Source organism: Melitaea cinxia, chromosome 17 (genome assembly GCF_905220565.1).
Source record: "Melitaea cinxia chromosome 17, ilMelCinx1.1, whole genome shotgun sequence".
Classification (NCBI taxonomy): domain Eukaryota; kingdom Metazoa; phylum Arthropoda; class Insecta; order Lepidoptera; family Nymphalidae; genus Melitaea; species Melitaea cinxia.
The window spans coordinates 5564796-5587018 of NC_059410.1; the positions used below are offsets into that span (position 1 = coordinate 5564796).

At 32.2% G+C, this 22223-nt stretch overlaps 3 protein-coding genes across 4 annotated transcripts; 1 reads left to right on the forward strand and 2 right to left on the reverse strand.

Annotated features, from left to right (window-relative positions):
• Window positions 1-3642: 3642 nt before the first annotated feature.
• Window positions 3643-4698, forward strand: LOC123661723. Of its 2 annotated transcripts, none has more exons than XM_045596670.1 (2): window positions 3643-3763; window positions 3872-4698. In XM_045596670.1, exon 2 carries the CDS (start codon window positions 3904-3906, stop codon window positions 4651-4653), a length of 750 nt encoding a protein of 249 aa, XP_045452626.1. In that variant the 5' UTR covers window positions 3643-3763; window positions 3872-3903; the 3' UTR covers window positions 4654-4698. The 2 variants fall into 2 exon arrangements, with proteins under 2 accessions (XP_045452626.1, XP_045452625.1); XM_045596669.1 differs by having other exon boundaries at window positions 3899-4698.
• Window positions 4699-5557: 859 nt separating this feature from the next.
• Window positions 5558-6458, reverse strand: LOC123661376 (39S ribosomal protein L13, mitochondrial). The gene is made up of 3 exons (XM_045596342.1): window positions 6299-6458; window positions 5946-6224; window positions 5558-5844 (listed from the first exon to the last, which is right to left on the reverse strand). Exons 1-3 carry the CDS (start codon window positions 6320-6322, stop codon window positions 5611-5613), a joined length of 537 nt encoding a protein of 178 aa, XP_045452298.1. The 5' UTR covers window positions 6323-6458; the 3' UTR covers window positions 5558-5610.
• Window positions 6459-8917: 2459 nt separating this feature from the next.
• On the reverse strand, window positions 8918-22128 carry LOC123661353 (leukotriene A-4 hydrolase). Its single transcript, XM_045596323.1, is given in 12 exon segments — window positions 8918-9532; window positions 9672-9843; window positions 10485-10632; window positions 10635-10811; window positions 11111-11332; window positions 17224-17422; window positions 18038-18258; window positions 18772-18883; window positions 20091-20233; window positions 20998-21110; window positions 21289-21347; window positions 21944-22128. Coding segments are annotated over 12 exon segments (2199 nt in total). The 3' UTR covers window positions 8918-9084.
• Between the last annotated feature and the right edge of the window lie 95 nt (window positions 22129-22223).

Genomic DNA, 22223 nt, shown 5'->3' on the forward strand with positions numbered 1-22223 from the left:
CGCCCTTTTAAAACACTTTATTTCAAGTACGTCGCGAATTTTGTAGCTATTTCTTCTGTAATTTTAGCTTAAAAATCTCTTACCATAACTGCGGTTAAAAAACGCGCCGTGAGTTCTTGACCTTATTAGTTATAGATGTTAAGTTGCTCGTTAAGAAGTGTATTACAATATAATGTAATATCTAACGAAGTACACGTGTAAGAAACATAAATATTTAATTTGCTTTGTTGTTCCATTAAATCCAATCATACTTTATAAAGAGACAAAATTGAAATTAAATCAATGTCATCATCACAAAATCAATAATTTATACAGATTTTGAGAATTTTATTCAAACTAATGCTATTGCATTTGCATAGTTTGATTATTACGTAGTAAAAGTAAATGTTTCCCTTTTTATACAAAATAAATTAAATAATTATAATTACGTTTTAAAATTATTCGCAGTTAGTATTTTGAAGCCTCGTCGTCAAGTCTTAAACGTTCGCCAAAATGTATTAATTTTAAGATCATAAGTATGTAATAAATATTGTTTGTCTGACATTAAATATATTTTATTTTAAGGTATCATTACTATAATAGTTGTTTTCACAGCTTTGCTTTATAGCACAAGGTCAAATAAGAAGAAAAAATACACATCCATAAATATTATTAAGAAATGGTGTACTTCAAGAATCTAATCATTACCTATCGTTGTCGTACGAAAAGGTAATTTCTTTGTCATTTATTTTTGAAAGTTGATAAATTTTGTTATGAACATGTATATTTTTATATCTGTTTTGTTCTAAAATACGTATTATATATTAAAAAATGTATTCCAATTTAGATAAGATAATATAATTTTGGCCAGAATACTGGAATTGTTATATTCTGAAAATCTAGACTAAATAGTAATAATAATTTCGAATACTACAACAAAAAATACAAAATGATATTTTAAAATCATTCACTTTAACTACAACAAACTAAACAATAGAATAATTTGTGTATTCTGGCTGAAAATTAAGTTAATATAATTTATAAACATTAGGTAGAAAGATTAAAAATCTCAAGTCTAATGTATTGATTATTTTTATATTGCCAAATATATATATAGCGGTAATTTGGTGTAAAGGAAGAGATAATTCTAAAAAAATATAGATAATGTTGGTTTCGAATTAAAGAATTGTACTTTATTCCAATAATAATAATTATTACTTAAATGAGACGTGGTTTTTTATTCATTTCTATTCTTACAACATCAAAATAATTATCTATTCTGAGGTATGTAATAAAAGGACCTGAAAATAGTTGAGAACCGAGATGATTAAATTTGATTATCGAAAACAAAATGAAGACTAGTGAAGAGAATAAAACTTGTGTTTGTATAGAAAATCTGAGATAAATTTCGACAACACTTAGTACCATGTCTGATGAGCTCTATAATTATTTAGAAGGCACATAAAGAAGGCTTATTGAGAGAGGAGGCCGCCGACGAGGCCTCCTTCCGCAGGCGACGAACCGGGGCGCGTAGGAGACGCTACTTAATGCGCCTCCGGTAACGCCCCTGTACCAGTGTTGGGCCGGGATGGGACCCGGTCCTGCTAGATATAGCGTCGTCGGGATTGTTCAGAGGTGAGCCGGTCAGTCCCTATGGAGGAGAAGTCAGGCCTTTTCGCTGAGGCCAGCCTGTCGCTGGCGGGATCCTGTTGCCTGCAGATCCGGGAACCTCTAATTAAACCGGCTGAAGGCTCCCCGCAGGGGTTGGTCGGTATCGCACCCCCAAATGCTGAAGCCGACATACGGTCTAGGACTGCCTACCCGGGCGTCCTGGATATCACCCGTAAATCGGTTCCCCTGCGATACCAAAAAAAAAGCTTTTACCCATAAGGAGAGCAAATTGACTTTGTTTAAATACCTATATCCTGACCTATACCTATAGAATGACTTATATTTGAAGTTTTAGTACCAAGTTAGCATTGCTTTTTTTTATAATTACTTTTCAATTCAAAGATTTATATTATACATATACCATCATGATATGTATATAATCTATTGGACAACACTCTTAATAACTAGATTAACAATAAAATCAAATACCACTTAGCAATTCTTATCTTTTAATAATGATACCTATTTCATTTTTCCAGCTTGGGTACTTCTGAATTACATAATGTTTGTTAATCAACTTTTGAAGTGGATGATGAAGAAGCAATCTGATTACAAATATTTTATATTTATTATAGAAAATTATTATTTCTACTTCATAATAAGATTCAAAGAATAATAAGTAACTGAATCGCATTGTAAAAGATGGAAATAATTTAACGAAAAAAAGATACCTAAGTTATGTGAATAACTTAATCACACTATTGTTGCTCTTAATGCTTGTGCTTTAACCCCAGTGGCGGCCTTAGGGGGTGGCGAACAGGGCAATCGCCGGGGCCTCGCTCTTGCAGAGGCCTCGCGCAACTACCCAAGCAAATTTTACAAAATATAGATTTTTTTACTATAATTTTTATTTAAAACTTTTGATTTTGATCCTTAATTATTTATTAATGATATAATACTTATATAAAATAAAACTGTTTTCAAGCAGTATTGTGTTCCTGTTGGTGAGTAAGGTGACCAGAGCTCCTGGGGGGATTGGGGATTGGGTTGGCAACGCGCTGGCTTGCTTCTGGTGTTGCAGGTGTCTATAAGCTACGGTAATCGCTTACCATCAGGTGAGCCGTACGCTTGTTTGCCGACCTAGTGACATAAAAAAATACTTCTTCTTTTACTTTGGCTCCATACAATTTTTATCTCTTTTTATTTGAGCCATCTGGATTGCAGATAGATCTATCCCTGTTTCAAACACAATAGTTTACAATAACTTCCCTTTACAAATTATCGTTTTTTATTTGAAATTTGCAGCAGGGAGGTCAGTCCGTATGAGCTCAGATTTGATATTTGGACTTCATATCGTCTAAATGACATTTTTAAGACCTCAAGAACCCTACGGAAAAAATCTCATAAAACGTGGACAAATGCAAACCAAATTCTCATACAGGGTTATGAGAGTATGAGATCTGATAGATAAAAATATATTTATTTGGACGTCAAAAATTTGTCTTCTCATTTATGAGTTCATTAAGAACTCTGAATTCTGAGCTCAGAAAAATGGGATATTTAAGACGTCCTGTTAGAACTCTATAAGAGGTCTTTTAAAATACTTCATACTGAAATCTTTAAGATTCGGGTGCTAACTGAGATTAACATAAGATTAACATTACACCCAGAAACGGGACTGAAACCGAACTCTGCTGAAACTAAGTACCCACCTAAAAGCAAGGTCACTGAAAATTGCGCGAATAGGCCAGTCAACGTTTCAATAATTCACGTTAACTTTTATCATTAGGTACCTATGTTATTAATATCGAACCAAAAATCCTTCAAGAACTAAACACCTTTTACGAGAAATCTACTCCTCTTTTCATATTGATTAATAAATTCACTATCCCATTTTCTAAATTTTCTAATTTTCATTTAAATAGCGTATCTTCGCTATTTCTTGTTTATTTTCAGGTAAGTCTAATGATTACAACAATTTCAATTGCCGCTACAGTTATTGCGAAATACTTAGACGTGGGTAAGTCACAAGCAGTGATAAGGTTTATCATAGTTTTACCTGCTATAAAAGATAATGTACTTACTTTCGTTATACCCGTATATAGTAGGAAAAGTTTAATTTATTTTATTATCGCCTAGAGCCTTGACATACAGCAGGATAAACTTTTGTAAGGTAAAAGTAAACAATTTTAGCCACTTATTTAAGTGAACATTTTACTTTATTTTGATTTTCTATCTTATTTGAGAACTTTCCCATATAAGTAAACGATTTTTTTTCCAGGGATTATTCAATATTTTATTTTTACAGACAAAATGAAGTTTATCGTTACGATTACACTCATCGTCGCTACCTCCGCTCTGCCACTCATTAGACAGTCTGCGGAGGATGATGCCTCCCATATTAGTTTTCGACATTGGAAACCTACGCCTGATTCTTTGCCTCTTAACAAGCCAAAAAAAGACATGAATTCAAAATTTCTACGAGAATTACTTTCTCAACTCGCAAATTTCAAAGTTGGCTCTGATGTTGAAAATGGAAAAATAACGCCTAATGATGTTTTAAGTGCCTTAAAAATAATACATCAAATTCTAAGTAATAAAAATGATGAAGAAGACGAAGTTGTACCAAATAATGATGGATCTGAGGATGGACAAGAAGCAATTCCACCAAATAGCGATGCACCCGAAGATAACAAAGAAGCAGATTCATCAATCAACGATGATATAGGAAACGGTCAAGAAACGGTTTTATTGATTATCAACGAACCCGAAGACAGCCAAGAAGAAATTTTACAAATTAACGTTGAATCTGAATTTATCCAAGAAGAAATTTCACCAAACGAAGACGTCCAAAATGTTTCCCCAAACAGAAAAGTTATTTCAGATATGATGAAACCCGAAATTGTTCAAGTTGCAGAAAATAAAGAAGATATTTCTGAAAAGCAAAGAAGATTCGTTGAATTTACGCCACGGTCTTTTCAATTTGTGCCCCGTTTTACTTCTGATGGCATTGAGTTCATCCCCTCTCCTGTTGATCAAGTGGATTTAAGTACTAAAACGTAAAATGAATGAAAATTTTACATTAAATAAATTTAACATAAAAACTTTATATACAATCTTTTATTCTAAATGCACTAATTATACTATTTACTTATTCTAAAAGACTAAAAAAAATATTTTCCTTGTAAACTTCATCTATACTAATAATATAAAGCTGAAGAGTTTGTATTAATAATATACATATTAATATATGATACTAGCTTCTGCCCGGAACATTTTCCACATGGAATAGTTACTTTGGGCTAACGCTAACTTTAAAAAAGTTTAAAAATAAGTCTTAGCGTGATGATATATAACCTATAGCCTTCCTCGATAAAATGGCTATCTAGCACTGAAAGAATTTTTCAAATCAGATCAGTAGTTGCCGAGATTAGCGCGTTCAAACAAACAAACTCCCCAGCTTTAAATATTAGTAAAAGCTTGTCATGTAATTTAAGTACTCCTATTTATTTTGTTTGAAAAAAAAAATAAAATTAATAAGTTCAAGTTATTTAATTTCCTTCTTTATTGACAAAGGTAAATCTCGAGACGGGATTTTACATCACCACTGCATGGGGCCACTGCTAAGTTTTTTTTTAAACAGGATCTAAAAATAATCTGAGAAATTTTATTCGTGGACTTAATTCATTGTTATGCTAATAATTAGTAAATGGCATGAAAGAAAAAAGATGTAAAAAGTACCAGTATTCCATTGAAAACTACATACAGTTAAACCACTATAGGTTGCCAGTCTGTTTAGTTTAACTATCGTTATGCACAGCAGAAAACATCTTTTACAGGAGATCAAAGCTAAGTAATACTGTTTTATGTTGGAGACGTCTATAGTCAGTAGTAATTGCTGAACATTAGGTGAGCTTATTTGCCTAGTTGTATACTAAAAAATCGAGACATAATAAAACTAATTATGTTAACTACTATCTTTATTTACAAACTAATTTTATATAAAACATAATAATAAAATTATTTAAGCACATAGTCTGTAGGATAGTCCATGACTTTCGGGAATTTCTTAACTTCTTCCTCAGAAATATGATCTAATCTAGTTGGTACTAAACGGAGCTGACGAATTTGATTTGTAACATTTTGTACAACATCTTCAGGTATTTCTTCTCCAGGGTAAATTAGGAGACGTTGCATGGTGTGACGTCTTTGTAGATTACCCCTCATAGCTCTGTATACTGCCTTTTTAATTATCTAAAACGTAAAATAAAAAATATTATTAATTAATATTATAATGTCTGAACTCCAATGTTCAAATTAAAGGGTACTCTTAAGATTTTTGTCAATGAACTTACCATAGTTGGATCTTTATTGTGGACTTCCCATGCTAAGGTCCACGTTGCACCACCGGGATACCCAGTGTGATGAAAATATGCCCGTTGACGCCAGTCGTTACCTCGAAGCGCGATCTCTCTACTGTTTATACAGACTACAACATCTCCACAATCGTTCATTGGATGGTAAATAGGTTTATGCATTCCCAATAAATATTTCTTTATAACTTCGGCGGATTGGTAAGGATCCTGCCACTTACAATCGAAAATGTGCCAAGTACGCGCAAAAGTTGCCCATTGCTAAAAGTTAATTAGTTTTAACATTACTGGAAGTAGTACTAAAAACTATAAATAAGTCACTAAACTATACATACCTGGACTCTTTTAGCGGCAGACATAGTCTTAACTTTGGTTATATCGGTATTGTATCGGTAATGTTATGTTATTTTTAGCTTTATTTTGGAATATTATAATTTAAAGGTTAGAAATTCATAACACAAAAATGACAGTTGCCTGTTTCTTATTTTGACTTTGACAATTTAAGTAGAGTTTTTCTTTTTTAGTCTATATTTATGAATTTAATAAAATGGATTACACACAACAGTACAGTATTCACTTCTTACAAACGAATTAAACAAAGTTAATAATTATTTATTAAAATATTTTGTCTCTTCATAAATCCAAGTGTAATTAAAGATTTACCTACATAAGAGAGGCATATATAGACAATAAACTAGTATTCTAATTCAATTAATCATGCATAGGGACATATCTTCTCATTTTTAATAATATTGTATACTATAAAAAAAATTAGATTTGCTAAATCGCTAGCAAACGACTGGTATTAGTGCTTTTCTTATTGCTGAGCTTACCTTTCTTTACATTGTACAGCCAATATACCTAATATAAACTAGTGTTTCTATTAGTTTAATTAAGCTTATTGTTAGACCTTCTCAAGCCCTCAAGGGTGGAACTAGATTAAGGTTCAACAAGTCAACGGCGTGAAATCATTGGGAGGCGAGGCCTAAATGAATGCTATCTCACCTGACATAGTGTGCGAACGGGAAAGACTCGGAGAAGAGCAGTGAGAAAATATCGCGCGCGTCCATGTAGTAGGTACTACACATACATATGACCAGCTAGCAAATGCGTGCACGATCCCCTCGTATGACCTCCGTAGCGCGGTGGTAAAATCGCCACCACTATGACTCTCGTGAGTTCCGAGTCATGGGATCTCCCCTCGTTCGCTACATGGTAACCTATAACCCATAATACAAAACTTTGCTTACTTGAGATTTCATTTTTTCATTTTCTTTTATTAACACTTCTTTTATCTTCTTCTATCTTTTTTTACACACCAATGACAATAAAATTGAAAGAAAACATAGCTTGAGGCGCAATGGTAGGTAGGTATATTATGTAGGTATAAAGCGCGCATCGGCAGCAGCGCGGCTCATTCTAGAATACCTATTTACCTATTTCTTTTCAAGATACTTTTGAAATATGAGCCATCACTTTCATAGTATAATTGTGTTTGCTCGCAAACGAAAAAAACCGACTTCAATTACACCGACAAGTAATACAACGTAAGTAGACGAAAAAAATTAACAAACGCACTAGTCATCACTACAATTTTCGAGGAATCTATTGTGATGTCGTAAATAAACATATTTTTTTGCGCCTACATTGCAAACGCTGGCTGAACCCTATGAGATGGATAAAAATAATGTACTACAGTATTGTACACCTTAAAATGATCTACAAAAAATCCGCGATGGTATATGACTATCTCTTAGGGACAACTCACAATACCCATTATTTATCCTTTACTTTTTACGAGTATATTAGTTGTCGATTTTATTAGTTGTAGTAGATTATATTAGTTGTCGATTATATTAGTTGTAGTAGATTATATTAGTTGTATATTATATTAGTTGTATATTATATTAGTTGTAGTAGATTATATTAATGTCGAATTGTTTAATGATAATGCGTGCAGATGGCGCGCAGCTCTATCCTTCCCTCCCACTCCAGTCTCCACGCACGTAGGATGAAACGCACAACGAGTCATTCCCAAGTCATTCCTAAAACGATAATGCAAAAAAATGTGAATAGACTTTTAGCAAAACAGTTATTGTAAAAATACTATTCAATGTATATTTTCAAAGTAAATTTATTTCCACTTTTGAATCACTAAACTAAATACGTACGGGCTTTATTTTAGAGCTTTCTTTCTCCATATACGATTTATTTTCGCCCAAAATTGAACTAAAATCAGTTTTGAAATATGAAAGTATGTGTACTTGTATTTTTTAAATGTTTCCTTTTTACGGTTTTAGGTACATACATACGTAGATAATGACGAGATCAATTGATATTAGCCTTAATATTGAATGGTCAAGGTCAAACATTGTAGTAGTTACTGTTCTACGTTTGTATGGAAAGATGAGCGACTTGTTTAACCTTAAGGGCCTGTTTCACCAGTTGTGGATGGGACCAAAGCGGCACTATTTGATGGATGACGATATACAACAGATAAAAAAAATAACGATTCTTTTTTCACCTTCGATCTTCACTGTACCTATTCGCAAATATGGACCTGAAACTTGTAGATAATTAATTGAGGTAAAGCAGGTCCCTAATGCCCGAGCCATGTTCTAGATTGTGAGTGTGCAAGGATATAGGACTTATTCTTAGGGCCTGTTTGCCTTCACCAGTTGTGGATAAAGGTTATCCTGTAAAGAAGTTACGATTACGAGATTACGATAGAAAAAGTTACGATTAAACTTTAACGGCAGGTGCAAATAGAAATATCTCATAAATATAGTACAATTCAATGGTGAAAAAGAGTGATACGTCAAAAACTTCTATCTGTTGGATATCGTCCGTCAAATAGCGTTATCCACAACAGGCGAAACAGGCCCTTAGATTAAGGTATTTTATGGCGTTATTTAATTAAAAAAATACCAGAATAGTAAAAATTAATAATGTAATAATAGTAATAAACAAAATTTATTGAACGTTGAATACATAAATTTATTTACATTAACATAATATAAATCAAAGTCTCATAATTCATATATGCATTTCGACATACAAATATTATTTTAAAATAAATATCTTATATGACATAAAATACAACAATAGTTTAATATTAAAATTATTCACTGAGATGTAAATCCTTTCTTAGCGTGTAAGCAGTCACATGCATCATATAAGGTTCGTTTTTAAGGAAATTTTCAATAGCTTGGTCCCTGACCTCTTCCCAAGCATAAAGGTCCCTGTAAATTGGACGTACATATTTCATACGCCCTTGATTGTTTAAAAATGTGAAGACGTCGTTTAATTTAGTTTTGTCCTTACTTCTTATACAAAGTCTCAACCATCTGTATGTGATTTCTGTGTTTCGACTATTATTTATATTATAAGCAACACCAAGATCATTTAGTTTACCGGGTGGCAATGGATCTTGGTCTATAATTGACTGTAAAAGGTTTATTATTTGGTGGGAAGAGAAAGTCTTAACGTCGTCTGGAGAAAAAGAGGCAGTAGGTTCATTTATTTTTGCTAAAAGAGAATTAACAGATTTCGTCATTGATGTGTCATAGCTGTGGACAAAAATGCGTGAGATTAATAAACATTTCTATACCTATGTACAGATATTTAATTAAAATTTAATTGGCAGTATAAAATAAATTAAAATGACTATAAAAATTTGTGTAAAAGTGTGAAAAATTGTCAACTTACTCAGGTATTATCGGTGGCATGCCATTCTTAAAGAGCCAAGTATCCCAGTCTACTTTAGATAGATTTTCATTATCCTTAAAATAGTTTAGAAGGTAGTCTTTAAATTGGTCTGTATCTATTGACTGTCTTTGGAAATGGTTGAGATATGAACGGAGGAAATCGTCAAAAACCTCTGTATAAAGAAAAAGAATATGTAAATAATTCAGGTCAAAAATAAGTTTAGATTATATATCTAAGTTGAATGAATTATAATGTTTTGCTGAAATCATCATTATTAATTTTAAGTAATTGATCATTTGTCATAGTTATTCACAGAAATAGTATAAGTAAGAACATGAATTTATAATTGATTATTTTATAAGTACAAAATTATAGTTGTACTAATAATCTAAAATCTAGCCAGTGTCAAATTGTTTTTACAAATACTAAACTCTCAACAAATACAAATAATAATATATTGGGGTTAAATCTGTTCACGTAGTTATTATAATAATAATAAAACGTTTATTTCATCCAAGAAGTCAATAAAATCAAACAATATAGAAATGAGAACAGAAATAACACAATAAAACAAAATTTTCTTCATTTAATAATTAAAAAATATTACATCTTCTACTACTATAATTTTTATAAAACCCAATTTAAAAATCTAAGTTTAAACATAATACATTTCTTCCACGCATAACGGACCACCTTTGTGTCTAAATGCGGAAAACCGAGCCCACACAACAATACAATACATTTCTTCATCCAGGTAAGTATCAGCTTTAAACATTTTTATAATAAAGTGTGTGTATACCCAGTATACCATACCGTGCCCTCCAAGCAAATCTTCGAGATATCTTAAAAATAGCGATCCCTTTTCATAAGGAACAGTTGAAAAAGCATCATCTGGATGTACTCCATTGAGATTCACAACTAATTTTGTTAACGCATTATTGTCACCGAGTTCATCGTGTATCTACAATTATGAATATGGTAAAAGTTAATACCTGGACCTCCTATTAGGTCTTCGAGGTAGCGTAGGAACAGGGAACCTTTCTCATATGGAACTCGAGAGAATGAATCATCTGGATGTGTGTTGTTCAAGTCTGGAACTAGACGTGTCAATGGATTGTCTTCACCGAGGGTACTAATAACCTACAAAATGTTTGTGAGAAATTATGTAAAATAAAATATTTACACTGAGAAACAACACACAGCCAGAAAGTACTACAAAGATATGAAATTTATTTAGAGAGCAACGCAACAAACATGATGTTTCTTATTTATTATACAACTGACATAGACCAAAGACATTAAGGAAGTTGAAACATTACCTACAAAATAACATAAGTAAAAAAATATAAATATTGGAGATTATAATAGCATCTTAAATAGACCTAAATAGGGTTAATCATAATAGCGATATCAAAGCAACATAAAAAAAATTAACTCACAGTTTCATTTAGTTCCTGTAGACCAAGTATGCTTTCAAAATCTCTACTTTTTTTAGCTTCAGTCTGATCTTCAATAAGAGATGCTGCCACCTTCCTTTCAAGAAATACAGTAAAACCCTCATTGAGCCAGAAATGTTCAAAGTTTCTATTTGTCACAAGATTGCCAGTCCAGCTGTGCATTATTTCATGAACTATAACATTTGCTTGACTCCTATCACCGGCCTGTGAAAAAAAGAGTACTATTAATCTTGATATATACATATAAATCAAATATTTATAGAAGGTTACTGATATGATCTCCTTGTTAAGCATGAAGGTTACATGCTATTTAATTACCTTCTTTATAATATTAGATAATACTATGACATTATCATTAGTATTATTCTGTCAAAATATCAATACCTAATTATTTACTATGTCTTATTTTATTGTTGAATAAAGCCAATATTCTATTTGGTTCTGTCTTTATCTGTATCAATTTATTCAACAATAATTTTGTGTTTTGCTGATATTGTGCTCGCTATGCCTGACGAAAAGGAAAAGTCTTCCTCAATATCGCGGTATCTACGTCCCGAACGTTTTGACGTGGAACCCGCAATGGCCGGCTCAGACCTGCCGGCCTAGCATGCATACAACGAGATATCTCTTGACGAGAGAGAGAGATAATGTCTACATCGAGTATTTTCTCGATTACCCTAACATGCGCACTACGAGAGACAAAATTCTCTTCCGAAGACTTCGCCTTGTCGAGTAGAGAAACATTATCAACCATAATCACAACTGAATATCATTCTTATTTCTTATGTCGTAAAGTTGAATTTACAAGGTTATTGACCAATTTCAAACGAGTGACAGATGTTTTATTTAACAATGTTCTCGGCCTTTTGGCTAAGATAAAAAGTGTATATCTAATTTAAAAAATCTAATATGGAAAATAAAACGGCGTAAGTAAATGAATTTAATTATATATGTAAAACAATATGCTCGTGTTGTGCTTTATATCTTGTCGCACATTAGATAATTGTAATTCTATCACGCATTTTCTTTTTTTTTTTTTTTAATTTTTAAAATTTTTTGAATTTTTGATTTTTTTTTTTTTGATTATTGATTTTACTTTTATTCTATTTAATTTTATTTTTAGTTATTGATTTTTTTAATATAATTTTGTTTTGTTTTTTATTCTGAATGTTGTCTTGTCTTGTTGTACTAACCCAATATGGACTTATACTTTGGTCTGAAATAAAGTATTATTATTATTATTATTTAGAATAAGAAGCAACAGGGCGCAAATACGTTTTTTGTGTCATTATATGGCACACTTCACTCGACTTTTCGCATTTCCCGCTCTTCGTATACCGAAATTATATAATTATAATAGGGAAACGCCATGGTATACAAAAAATAGGCACCCGGTTTTATTTATTTTTTATTTATCGTCTTTCTCGTCGATAATATTGAAGACGAGAAGTTTCTCTTCCTAAAACGACAAAATTCGACAAAATTACGATGTCATGTTAGCTTCCGTAGAGATAAATATCACAGATCACTAAAATTTAATGATTATCTCTTCTTGACGTAACGAGAAGAGTATCGCGTGCACGCATGTTAGCTACTGTAGACATAGAGAGATAATACGAGAAAAGGGGTAGACAAAATTTTGTCGTGGCGCGCATGCTAGGCCTGCTGAAATGGATTCATTGGAAGTACTCATTTGAAAATTTTATCGCACAGGAAGCCGCTTCGGCTGACGATGCCCTTAAGTACAAACTCCTTGTAAACCATATCTCGCCATCAATATTTAATTTCATTCAAGCTTGCACCACGTACGTCGATGCCATGACAACTCTCAGTACCACCTACGAGAAACGAAAAAATATTACCTTGGCTCGGCATCGCCTTGCTACTAGAAAGCAACAGCCTGGCGAAACGTTAGCTGAATATTCGAGATCTCTTGCCATTCTTGCTCGTGAATGTCACTTCAAAGCTGTTACTGCTAATGAACATCAAAACGAAACCGTATGTGGTACGTTCATTGCCGGAATATTGTCACAGAAAATAAGAGAAAGGCTGCTAGAAAAATCGACTATGTCTCTGGAAGAAACATTGAATCTGGCAATATCTTTAGAAACTGCTGAAAATACTTCACGATTACTTACAGTATCATCTCCATCAACGTCTGCTGTCCCTGTTAATGCAATCTCTGAAACTCAAGCACCGCAACCAAAGCTCAATTTAGCAGCAACAAGAACTCAAAATTTTCAATACAGTCGCCCTACGCAAAGTGACCGCCGATGCTTTTTCTGCGGTGGCAATGTTCATCAAAGGATCAAGTGCCCCGCTAATAATGCCCAATGTCAACTTTGCTCCAAAAAAGGACATTTTGCAACCGTTTGCCGTAGTTCAAGACCAGGTCAACGTACAGTAAATGTTATTACCACAGACAATGACGACGTTACTCAACCCCAACTTATCGATTCTCATTTGTCAATTATATCCGCTGCTGCTCCATCAAGCCTACGCAAAGCTACCATTCCTATTACCTTGAACAACTATCAAGCAGATGCGCTACTCGACACCGGAAGTTCAATCAGCTTTATCGATAAGAATACTGCTCTAACCATGAACCTTAAACGAAAGCCCTGTCGACAAGCGATAACTTTAGCATCTCTTAACAATATATCATATGTCGAGGGACTATGCTACGCTACAATTCAGATTGGTGAACATATATACCAGCATCAACCTCTGCTCATTGTTGGCGATCTGTGTGCTGACGTTATCATTGGGCATGATATATTAGGAAAACACTCATCATTTGAACTTCAATTCGGGGGAGACAAAAGGCCCTTGAAAGTTTGCAATGTAATGGAGGCATCTGTCCCACCAGCTTCAGTTTTTACCAATCTTTCACCAAATATAAAACCTATAGCTATTCGCTCCAGACGGCATTCTCAAGAAGATCAAGAATTTATATCTAACGAAATAAGCAACTTACTTAAAGACAAGGTTATCGAACCCAGTATCTCGCCTTGGAGGGCACAAGTACTCGTTACTAGTGATGGCTATCATCGGAAGCGTCTTGTCATAGACTATTCTCAAACTATAAATAGATTTACGGAACTAGATGCATATCCTTTACCTAACATCGATTCTATCATAACTCAAGTTGCTAAATACAATATTTATAGCCAAATCGACCTCAAAAGTGCTTATCACCAAGTTCCAATTCTTCAAAAGGAGAAGGTATACACCGCTTTCGAAGCGTGCGGGAATCTCTACCAATTCACACGAATACCATTTGGAGTCACAAATGGTATAGCGGCTTTCCAGCGAACCTTACAGTATATCATTGATTCGGAAAAACTGAAAGGTACATATGCTTACTTAGACGATGTAACTGTATGCGGAAAAGATAAGCAGGATCATGATGATAACCTTCGCAAATTCATGAAAGCTACTGAAAAATACAAACTCACTCTAAATATGAGTAAATGCACTTTTGAATCAGAATCCATAAATCTTCTCGGCTATACCATCCATCATAACGTTATCAAACCTGACAAATCTCGATTGGAACCATTGACGAATCTTCCTATCCCATCTGATACAACTACTTTGAAAAGAGCACTTGGACTATTCGCTCATTATTCAAAGTGGGTCAACAACTTTTCTGCCAAAATCAGACCTCTGATCGAAGCTACATTTCCTTTATCTGAAGAGGCTATTAACTCTTTTAACAATCTAAAGATTGACATTTCTAAATCAGCCTTGGCTGGAATAGACGACAAAGAGATATTTTCTGTTGAAACTGACGCCTCTGACTTCGCAATCGCAGCAACGCTGTCACAGAAAGGGCGTCCCGTAGCGTTCTTCTCACGATCGCTTAACGATTCTGAGAAAAGACAACCTTCTATTGAGAAAGAGGCTTGCGCTATAGTTGAAGCTTTACGCAAATGGAGACACTTCTTGATTGGAAGACACTTTCTACTCATAACTGATCAACAGTCTGTTGCATTTATGTTCAACCAAACACACTCTAATAAGATCAAGAACGAAAAGATCGAGAGATGGCGCCTAGAATTGTCTTGTTTTAAATACGACATTGTTTATCGACCCGGAAAACAGAACTTTGCTGCCGATGCGCTCTCTCGAGTCTGCATGCACATAAATACTTTGTCTAATAGCTCCAAACTTGTTGAACTACACCGATCTCTTTGCCATCCTGGAATTACACGTATGGTTCATTGGGTCAGATCAAAGAACCTACCATATTCCATCGAAGAAGTGAAAAGAATGACGGCAGCATGCCCTATCTGTGCTGAAATCAAACCTCGTTATATGAAACACCAAGGGCATCTGATAAAGGCAACTGCACCTTTCGAAAGACTAAACTTAGATTTTAAAGGGCCGATTCCATCTAATACTCAAAACCGATACATTTTAACAATAATCGATGAATATAGTCGTTTTCCGTTTGCGTATGCCTGTAAGGATATGACATCCGGAACGATCATAAATTGCCTTAAAGATTTATTTTCCACGTTTGGTACTCCGGCTTATATCCATTCCGATAGAGGAAGTTCATTTTTATCGGATGAAATAAGACATTTCTTAACCTCACTGGGAACATCTTGTAGTCGCACCACCCCTTACAATCCCCAAGGAAACGGTTTGGTTGAGAGACTAAATGGTACGCTGTGGCGAACAATTCAATTACATCTCAGATCGAATAACGAAGACGTTGCTAACTGGGAGAAAGCTTTGCTGCCAGCGCTACATTCCAAAAGATCCCTCTTATGTACGGGAACGAATGCAACGCCACATGAGCGTATGTTCAACCATCCTCGTCGCTCGATAAACGGCCAATCTTTACCAACTTGGCTTCATTCACCCGGACCTGTTTATATGAAGAAGAACGTAAGGAGTTCCAAATATGATCCGGCTGTAGAAGAGGTACAGCTGTTACAAAGCAATCCTGAATATTCTTACGTTCGATTAGCGGATGGACGAGAGACGACAGTCTCTAATAGGTCCTTAGCGCCACTACCACAGGCCGTTGATGATGACTCGTCTGACGACGAAGAGCAATTAGAAATGGAGGAGGTCCCTTCTAACGAAGCTCCACCTGCTAGCCCAGAAGTGGAGAGTATACAAGTTCGTCGCTCTGTTCGAGAACGCAGACCTCCAGCCCACTTTCAAGATTACGTCTCTTCATAAAGGGGGGGTGAATGATATGATCTCCTTGTTAAGCATGAAGGTTACATGCTATTTAATTACCTTCTTTATAATATTAGATAATACTATGACATTATCATTAGTATTATTCTGTCAAAATATCAATACCTAATTATTTACTATGTCTTATTTTATTGTTGAATAAAGCCAATATTCTATTTGGTTCTGTCTTTATCTGTATCAGTTACATTCTATACCAGTATGATATATGTAAGCTCTCACATTAGAACAATAAAAATCTGTTTGGATATCCAGTATTTAAATTAAACATGTGTAGCAAATTGCCTAAATGTAAAAACAATAGAATAATGTTAGCCATTCACAATTTGTTTTTACGTTAGCTTATTCACATTTAAAATTTTTGATATTGTTTAGCAAAATGTGCAAATAATTTAAAAAAGAATTAAAATCATAAAACAAAATTAATTGAAATTGAATTCACTTCTGATTTAAGATAACGTTTTTAATAGGAAATGTGTAATAAAACTGTACTTATTAAGATCAAGATAAACATAAATCTGAAAATGGGAGATAAGTTTATTTATTATTCAATATTCTGATAAGAATAATTAATCTAATTATTCTTCATTAGCAATCATTTTAACTATTAAGATTTACATGAATGAATCCTTCTTTAAAAACAATATCAATTTTTATACACTATTTTGAGTTGGATATTTGGCTGTAATAATAAAATGATTTGTTGTTGAGCCTTATATTATTCAATAAAAATATGGTGTATAGGTATTTTTGTGTGCAAAAATTTCTTGTTTTCATATGTTAAAGACTTTATAATAACTGATAACAGAAAGAAGTTATAATGAATAGTACTAATATTTCTTATTTATTAAAGAAAAATATTTTAATATACCGCTTACCAATAAAGTTGGGGTAACAAATGTCAGACATGGATTTTCCATTCCACCATAGGGGAAGGAGGGAGGTAACACAAGTAAATCATATTGCGTCCACTGATATGGCCCACACAGTCTCTCTGCCGCTTGTAAATACTTTTCAGTTTCTGCAAACTCCCAGGCACTTTGCTCAATTTCTGCTTTTTCAGACCATACATGAGATCTGAAAATTTTAGTTTTATTTAGTTTCTATTTATTCTTAAGTTTTCCGCGCTGAGTGAAAAACTAAGTCTATTACACTTCAGTTATATTAAAGTATTCTTCATAACTATATAACTACTTATATAGAGTGATACTCACAGTAGTAGAGTGATTGAATTGAGTTTTAATACACTGGATTTACTCATATATTTACTGCTCCATACCGGCCATAGCATATTTTTTAACAATACCTATAACCTTAAACCCAACTCAACTCAAATGAGCACCTGATATAATAAGTATTATAGTTAAAACATTACATTTTTTTATTTTTCTATTTTAACATTTGAGAATAATAACTAATAACACTTTGGATTCTATGAAACTTATTGCGATTAATATTTAGAAGGTCCCGATATTTCGACGTCGTTGCATGTGCTTTGGTCGTAGTTGACTGAGGATTCGGGAGTTCAGAGATGTTATTTTGCGGCTAGGGCGTAACGATCTACTCTTTACATTTTTCATTTTTAATTAATGTGTTTACACCCTACACCGGGATGTTAATGCCCTTTTTATATTTTATTCTTTAATATTTATCGCGGAATTACGGAGAAACCAAAGTGATTATTTTACACACCTAGGTCCTAGCCTTCTAGACTCAAGTACACCAACTGCTAAGGCCAAAAGATAGGATGGTATTGGTACGGGCTGGCTGAAAGTAGTTTTATTTCCCTTACTCTCCCCACGAATAGCACTCATAAGTACAGTAAATTCTTCAGGAGCACTGACTTCGGCTTCATATGTGAATTTAACCGCAGGTGTGTCTTGGCATGGTAGGATGGAACGAGCGTGCACAGGCTAAAACATATAAGTCTTGCAAATAAACAATAATACATAGTATGTAGTAGAAAGGTACTATTATATAAAACTACGCATATTTTATTAGTCTCAACTTCTTCTTACTAATTTAGAACGTGAATCCGAGATGTAAACTTTATTGTATTAATACAATAAAGTTTACATCTCGGATTCACGTTCACGTTCAATTAATTTCTGTCATAAAACATAACTCTATAAAAATAGCTCTTTTAAACTTTACTATGACATTATACATTTTACTTACAACAACTTATAAAGATATACGGCCAGTATGTATATATCTATCTACATCTTTCTTTGCTTACTTGAGATAAAATTTTATCAGATATTTGTTTTTATTTTTATAATCAGTATTACTAGTTCAAAAACAGACAAAAAGTTTAATGAAATTAAAAGCTAGAAATATACTATAAATAGCTAACATACTTCTCTCTGCTTTTTATTCAACAATTGTTAATAATTTAATATAAATTTAATGTTTTCTTTAGTTACCTGACATTGACTGAACATATAGGGATATTTTTTCCCTGAAGTTTGGTTGGGATCCAACCACTGCAGTGCTGTAGCCGATGGTACTGTGCTATACTTAATTTTAATTTGCAACCTAGACAAAATAAATAAAAAATAAACAAAAAAATATATGTGGACTATACCTCCTTTTAATATTACTTTATAAATAATTGGATGTAATTTTTATGAAACTGGTTAAATAATTTTTTTTACACATTAATATACAAATTATTGTTTATTTCGTTTAAAGTTAATATGAAAACCTGTATATAGCCTTTATAACTAAAATATAAACTTATATTGTGATAGATGCAATATATAAAACTTTTTTTAAATACAAGTGAGCAAAATTATTAAAATAACCTAATTATTATGCATATAATTTAAATCTACGTTGTTTATAAATTATTACACTACAAAAAACGTGAACTATAAGATAATGAGTTCTCTTACTCAATACACATGGAGAAAGTTTCAATTTGACCTAGAACTTTATATTCTTGATTAATTCTTAGGTAACTTGTTATCAAATCTATATATATATATATATATATATATATATATATATATATATATATATATATATATATATATATATATATATATATATATATATATATACATATAAATTATAAAATAAATATAGTTTTTAGATATCTACCAGTGTTCTATTATCACAAATATTGTTGTATACAAATATTATTTTTCAAATTATCTAACAATGAGACTACACTTTATAATTGTTTCTTTTTTACAAGAAAACTCTCACATATTGCAATGTAGTATTTGTGAAGACAAACTCAGCACTGGCTTCATACATATGCAAGTTGAACTATAACGCTCTATATTAACATTTTCACACAGGCTTTCTTCTAAATTAACATCTGTTGACTTAGAAACATAGGGTTTGTATATGTAGCCTGCGAGTGTCATAGAAGTGTACTGATTAGAGCTCTTCTTTAAAATGTCTTCAGTATTGGTTTTATATTTTTTATCAAAAGTATTTTCTGATCTTAAAAAAAACCTATTTTTTACTTACTGATTTGTCTAAAAGAATATTTAAAAAAAAATGTTAGAATGTAAGCTGTCTTTAATTTTTTAGAGTAACACATAGGGCTATAACAGTCTGATAAATAAAATTTCCTTTCGAAAATAAACTTATATTCTGTCAGAACTGGTTATTGTATGATGATCTAACATAACATAATTATATCTGTATTTGTTGCTGTTCCTAGTGACTACTCATAAGAATAAACAAAAAATATTTAATAAATTTATATAATATAGTTATTTTAGCTTACTTTTGTTCAGGTGCAGCTGACTGTGGTAGATTGATAGTTAGTTTCGATCCAAAGTTAGGAATAGGTTCATCTAATTTATACGTAAGTGATGTGCCATCATTCATTTCAATTTTTTCTATATTTAAATCACTTGTATCCAATATCTGAAAGAAGGAATACGAAAAATACTTTGACACTTTATAATGATTAAAAGCTTTAATGGATTGGTTGACTAATTGGACTAAATCTTAAGTTAACTTAAGATGCAACGTGTGAGCATTTGGAGAAGAGGCTAATGCCCAGCAGTTGGTCATTACTTAGGCTTTAGGAATCAATCACTCAATCTTTAGAACATAAACTATACTCTTAAGATTGAACTCTAAAATGCAAATTTATTTGAAACCATACAGAGTATCTAGGTAACTAATTGAAATGCAACTAATTATGTAGTTAGCTTTAAGTACATTCTCTATAAAACTGGTTTATTGAACACAAACATGCAATGCAACATGTATATGCAAATTATCAGATTTTGTTATATAAACATATTACTAAAATAATTTTTTGATTCATGTAAGTATGTCATATCTGTGATAATATTTATAACATTCAAGTGATTGACAGACATTATCAAAAGCACTTCAATATTCATACCTAGCTTTTATACCCCTACATTAATACCCATAATATTATCTAAAGTATTTAGGAACTATTGTGATAAGCAGATAGATATCTATAGTTATTTCAGATACATCTGATGTAATATGAGAAATAGTGAGAAGGGATAATAAGATTATAATTACTATTTGTTCTACTTCTGAGCAGTTATAATATGCAAGAATTATATTTTATTTCTATAAAAAAGTTTCTACTTTCCTTAATAAATTAAAACTTACTAAAAAAAGTTATTTAAAAAAAATCGTCTTACCATTTCCTCAATGTAGTCCAATACTTCTATGGTCAATACAGATGTTCCATTTAAAATTTTCTTTTCAAAGTCCACATTATATAAAAGATCAACATGCTTTATAACAGCAAACTCTAAAAAATATATAATACTTGATATAAAAATGTAATAAAGTTTTCTGGATTTGTTAATAAAAATTTAGGCACAAGATAAGTTTACAACTGATTTTAAGCTTCAGCTTTTATTTCAAGGATATTTTGTAAAGACGTTACAAACGGCATGAAAATATTGTATAAAAAAATTAAAATTTACCTGGTCTCGCAAAAGATGAAGGATCCAAAGGACTTAAGGCACCCATGACTTTTGTGTGTCTAGAAAACAAAGTTAAAAGTAACGTAATGGAAAAAATATATCTCAAAAAACCATTATCCATATTGATGGATTTATCAGAACTGATTTATCAGAATGATGTGAGACGTTCACTTAATTTCATCTCACATCTCAATTTAAGTGAATAAATATCGCTTGAATGTATCTCTTATATACAAAACCCAAACATTGTCGGCTGTTTTGATTATGAATCTTATACCAAAATTATAAGGTTGAAAATGAAAATAGCTTGTTGAAATTTTTTTCGTGACACATCAAATCTCTTGACAATAATGGCTATCAAAAAATTCTAAATTTAGAAGAGGAATTATTAAAATAATGTTCAGTTAAATGTATAATACAGTTGAAATGATAGTGTATTCTTATTATATTATTTCTTATTTGTTTAAAAATAAAAAACCGATGATTTGATCTATTGGTTTAGTTTGAGCATTTTCCGGATTTATGAATGAAAATGATTTGTTACATTAATATAATTATTGGAGATGATAAAAAAAATAATAGTTCGATTAAATTCATTTATCAAATTTGCAAAAAATTGTGTTATCACTAGACTGCGATAAAAAAATTAAGCTACCTGTTAAATGTGCAGAACTCTTTTGGAAATAAAGGTTGAATCCTTTTCAGTACTTTATTCAATGTGTGTATGCTGGAGCTTGGTTTCGGGCAAAAAATTGAATAAGTTCCTTGTGTTGTGTTTATTGACGGACAGCGTAACGACAAGCGGAATTGCCGCGTGATCACTTTGCCAATGACAGCCATTTTTCTTTTTTACGTAGGTACCTAGATTATGTAAACAAAACTACAGATAAGACATACCTTATTGCAGTTATTGCATTGCCTTTGCAATTTTGCAG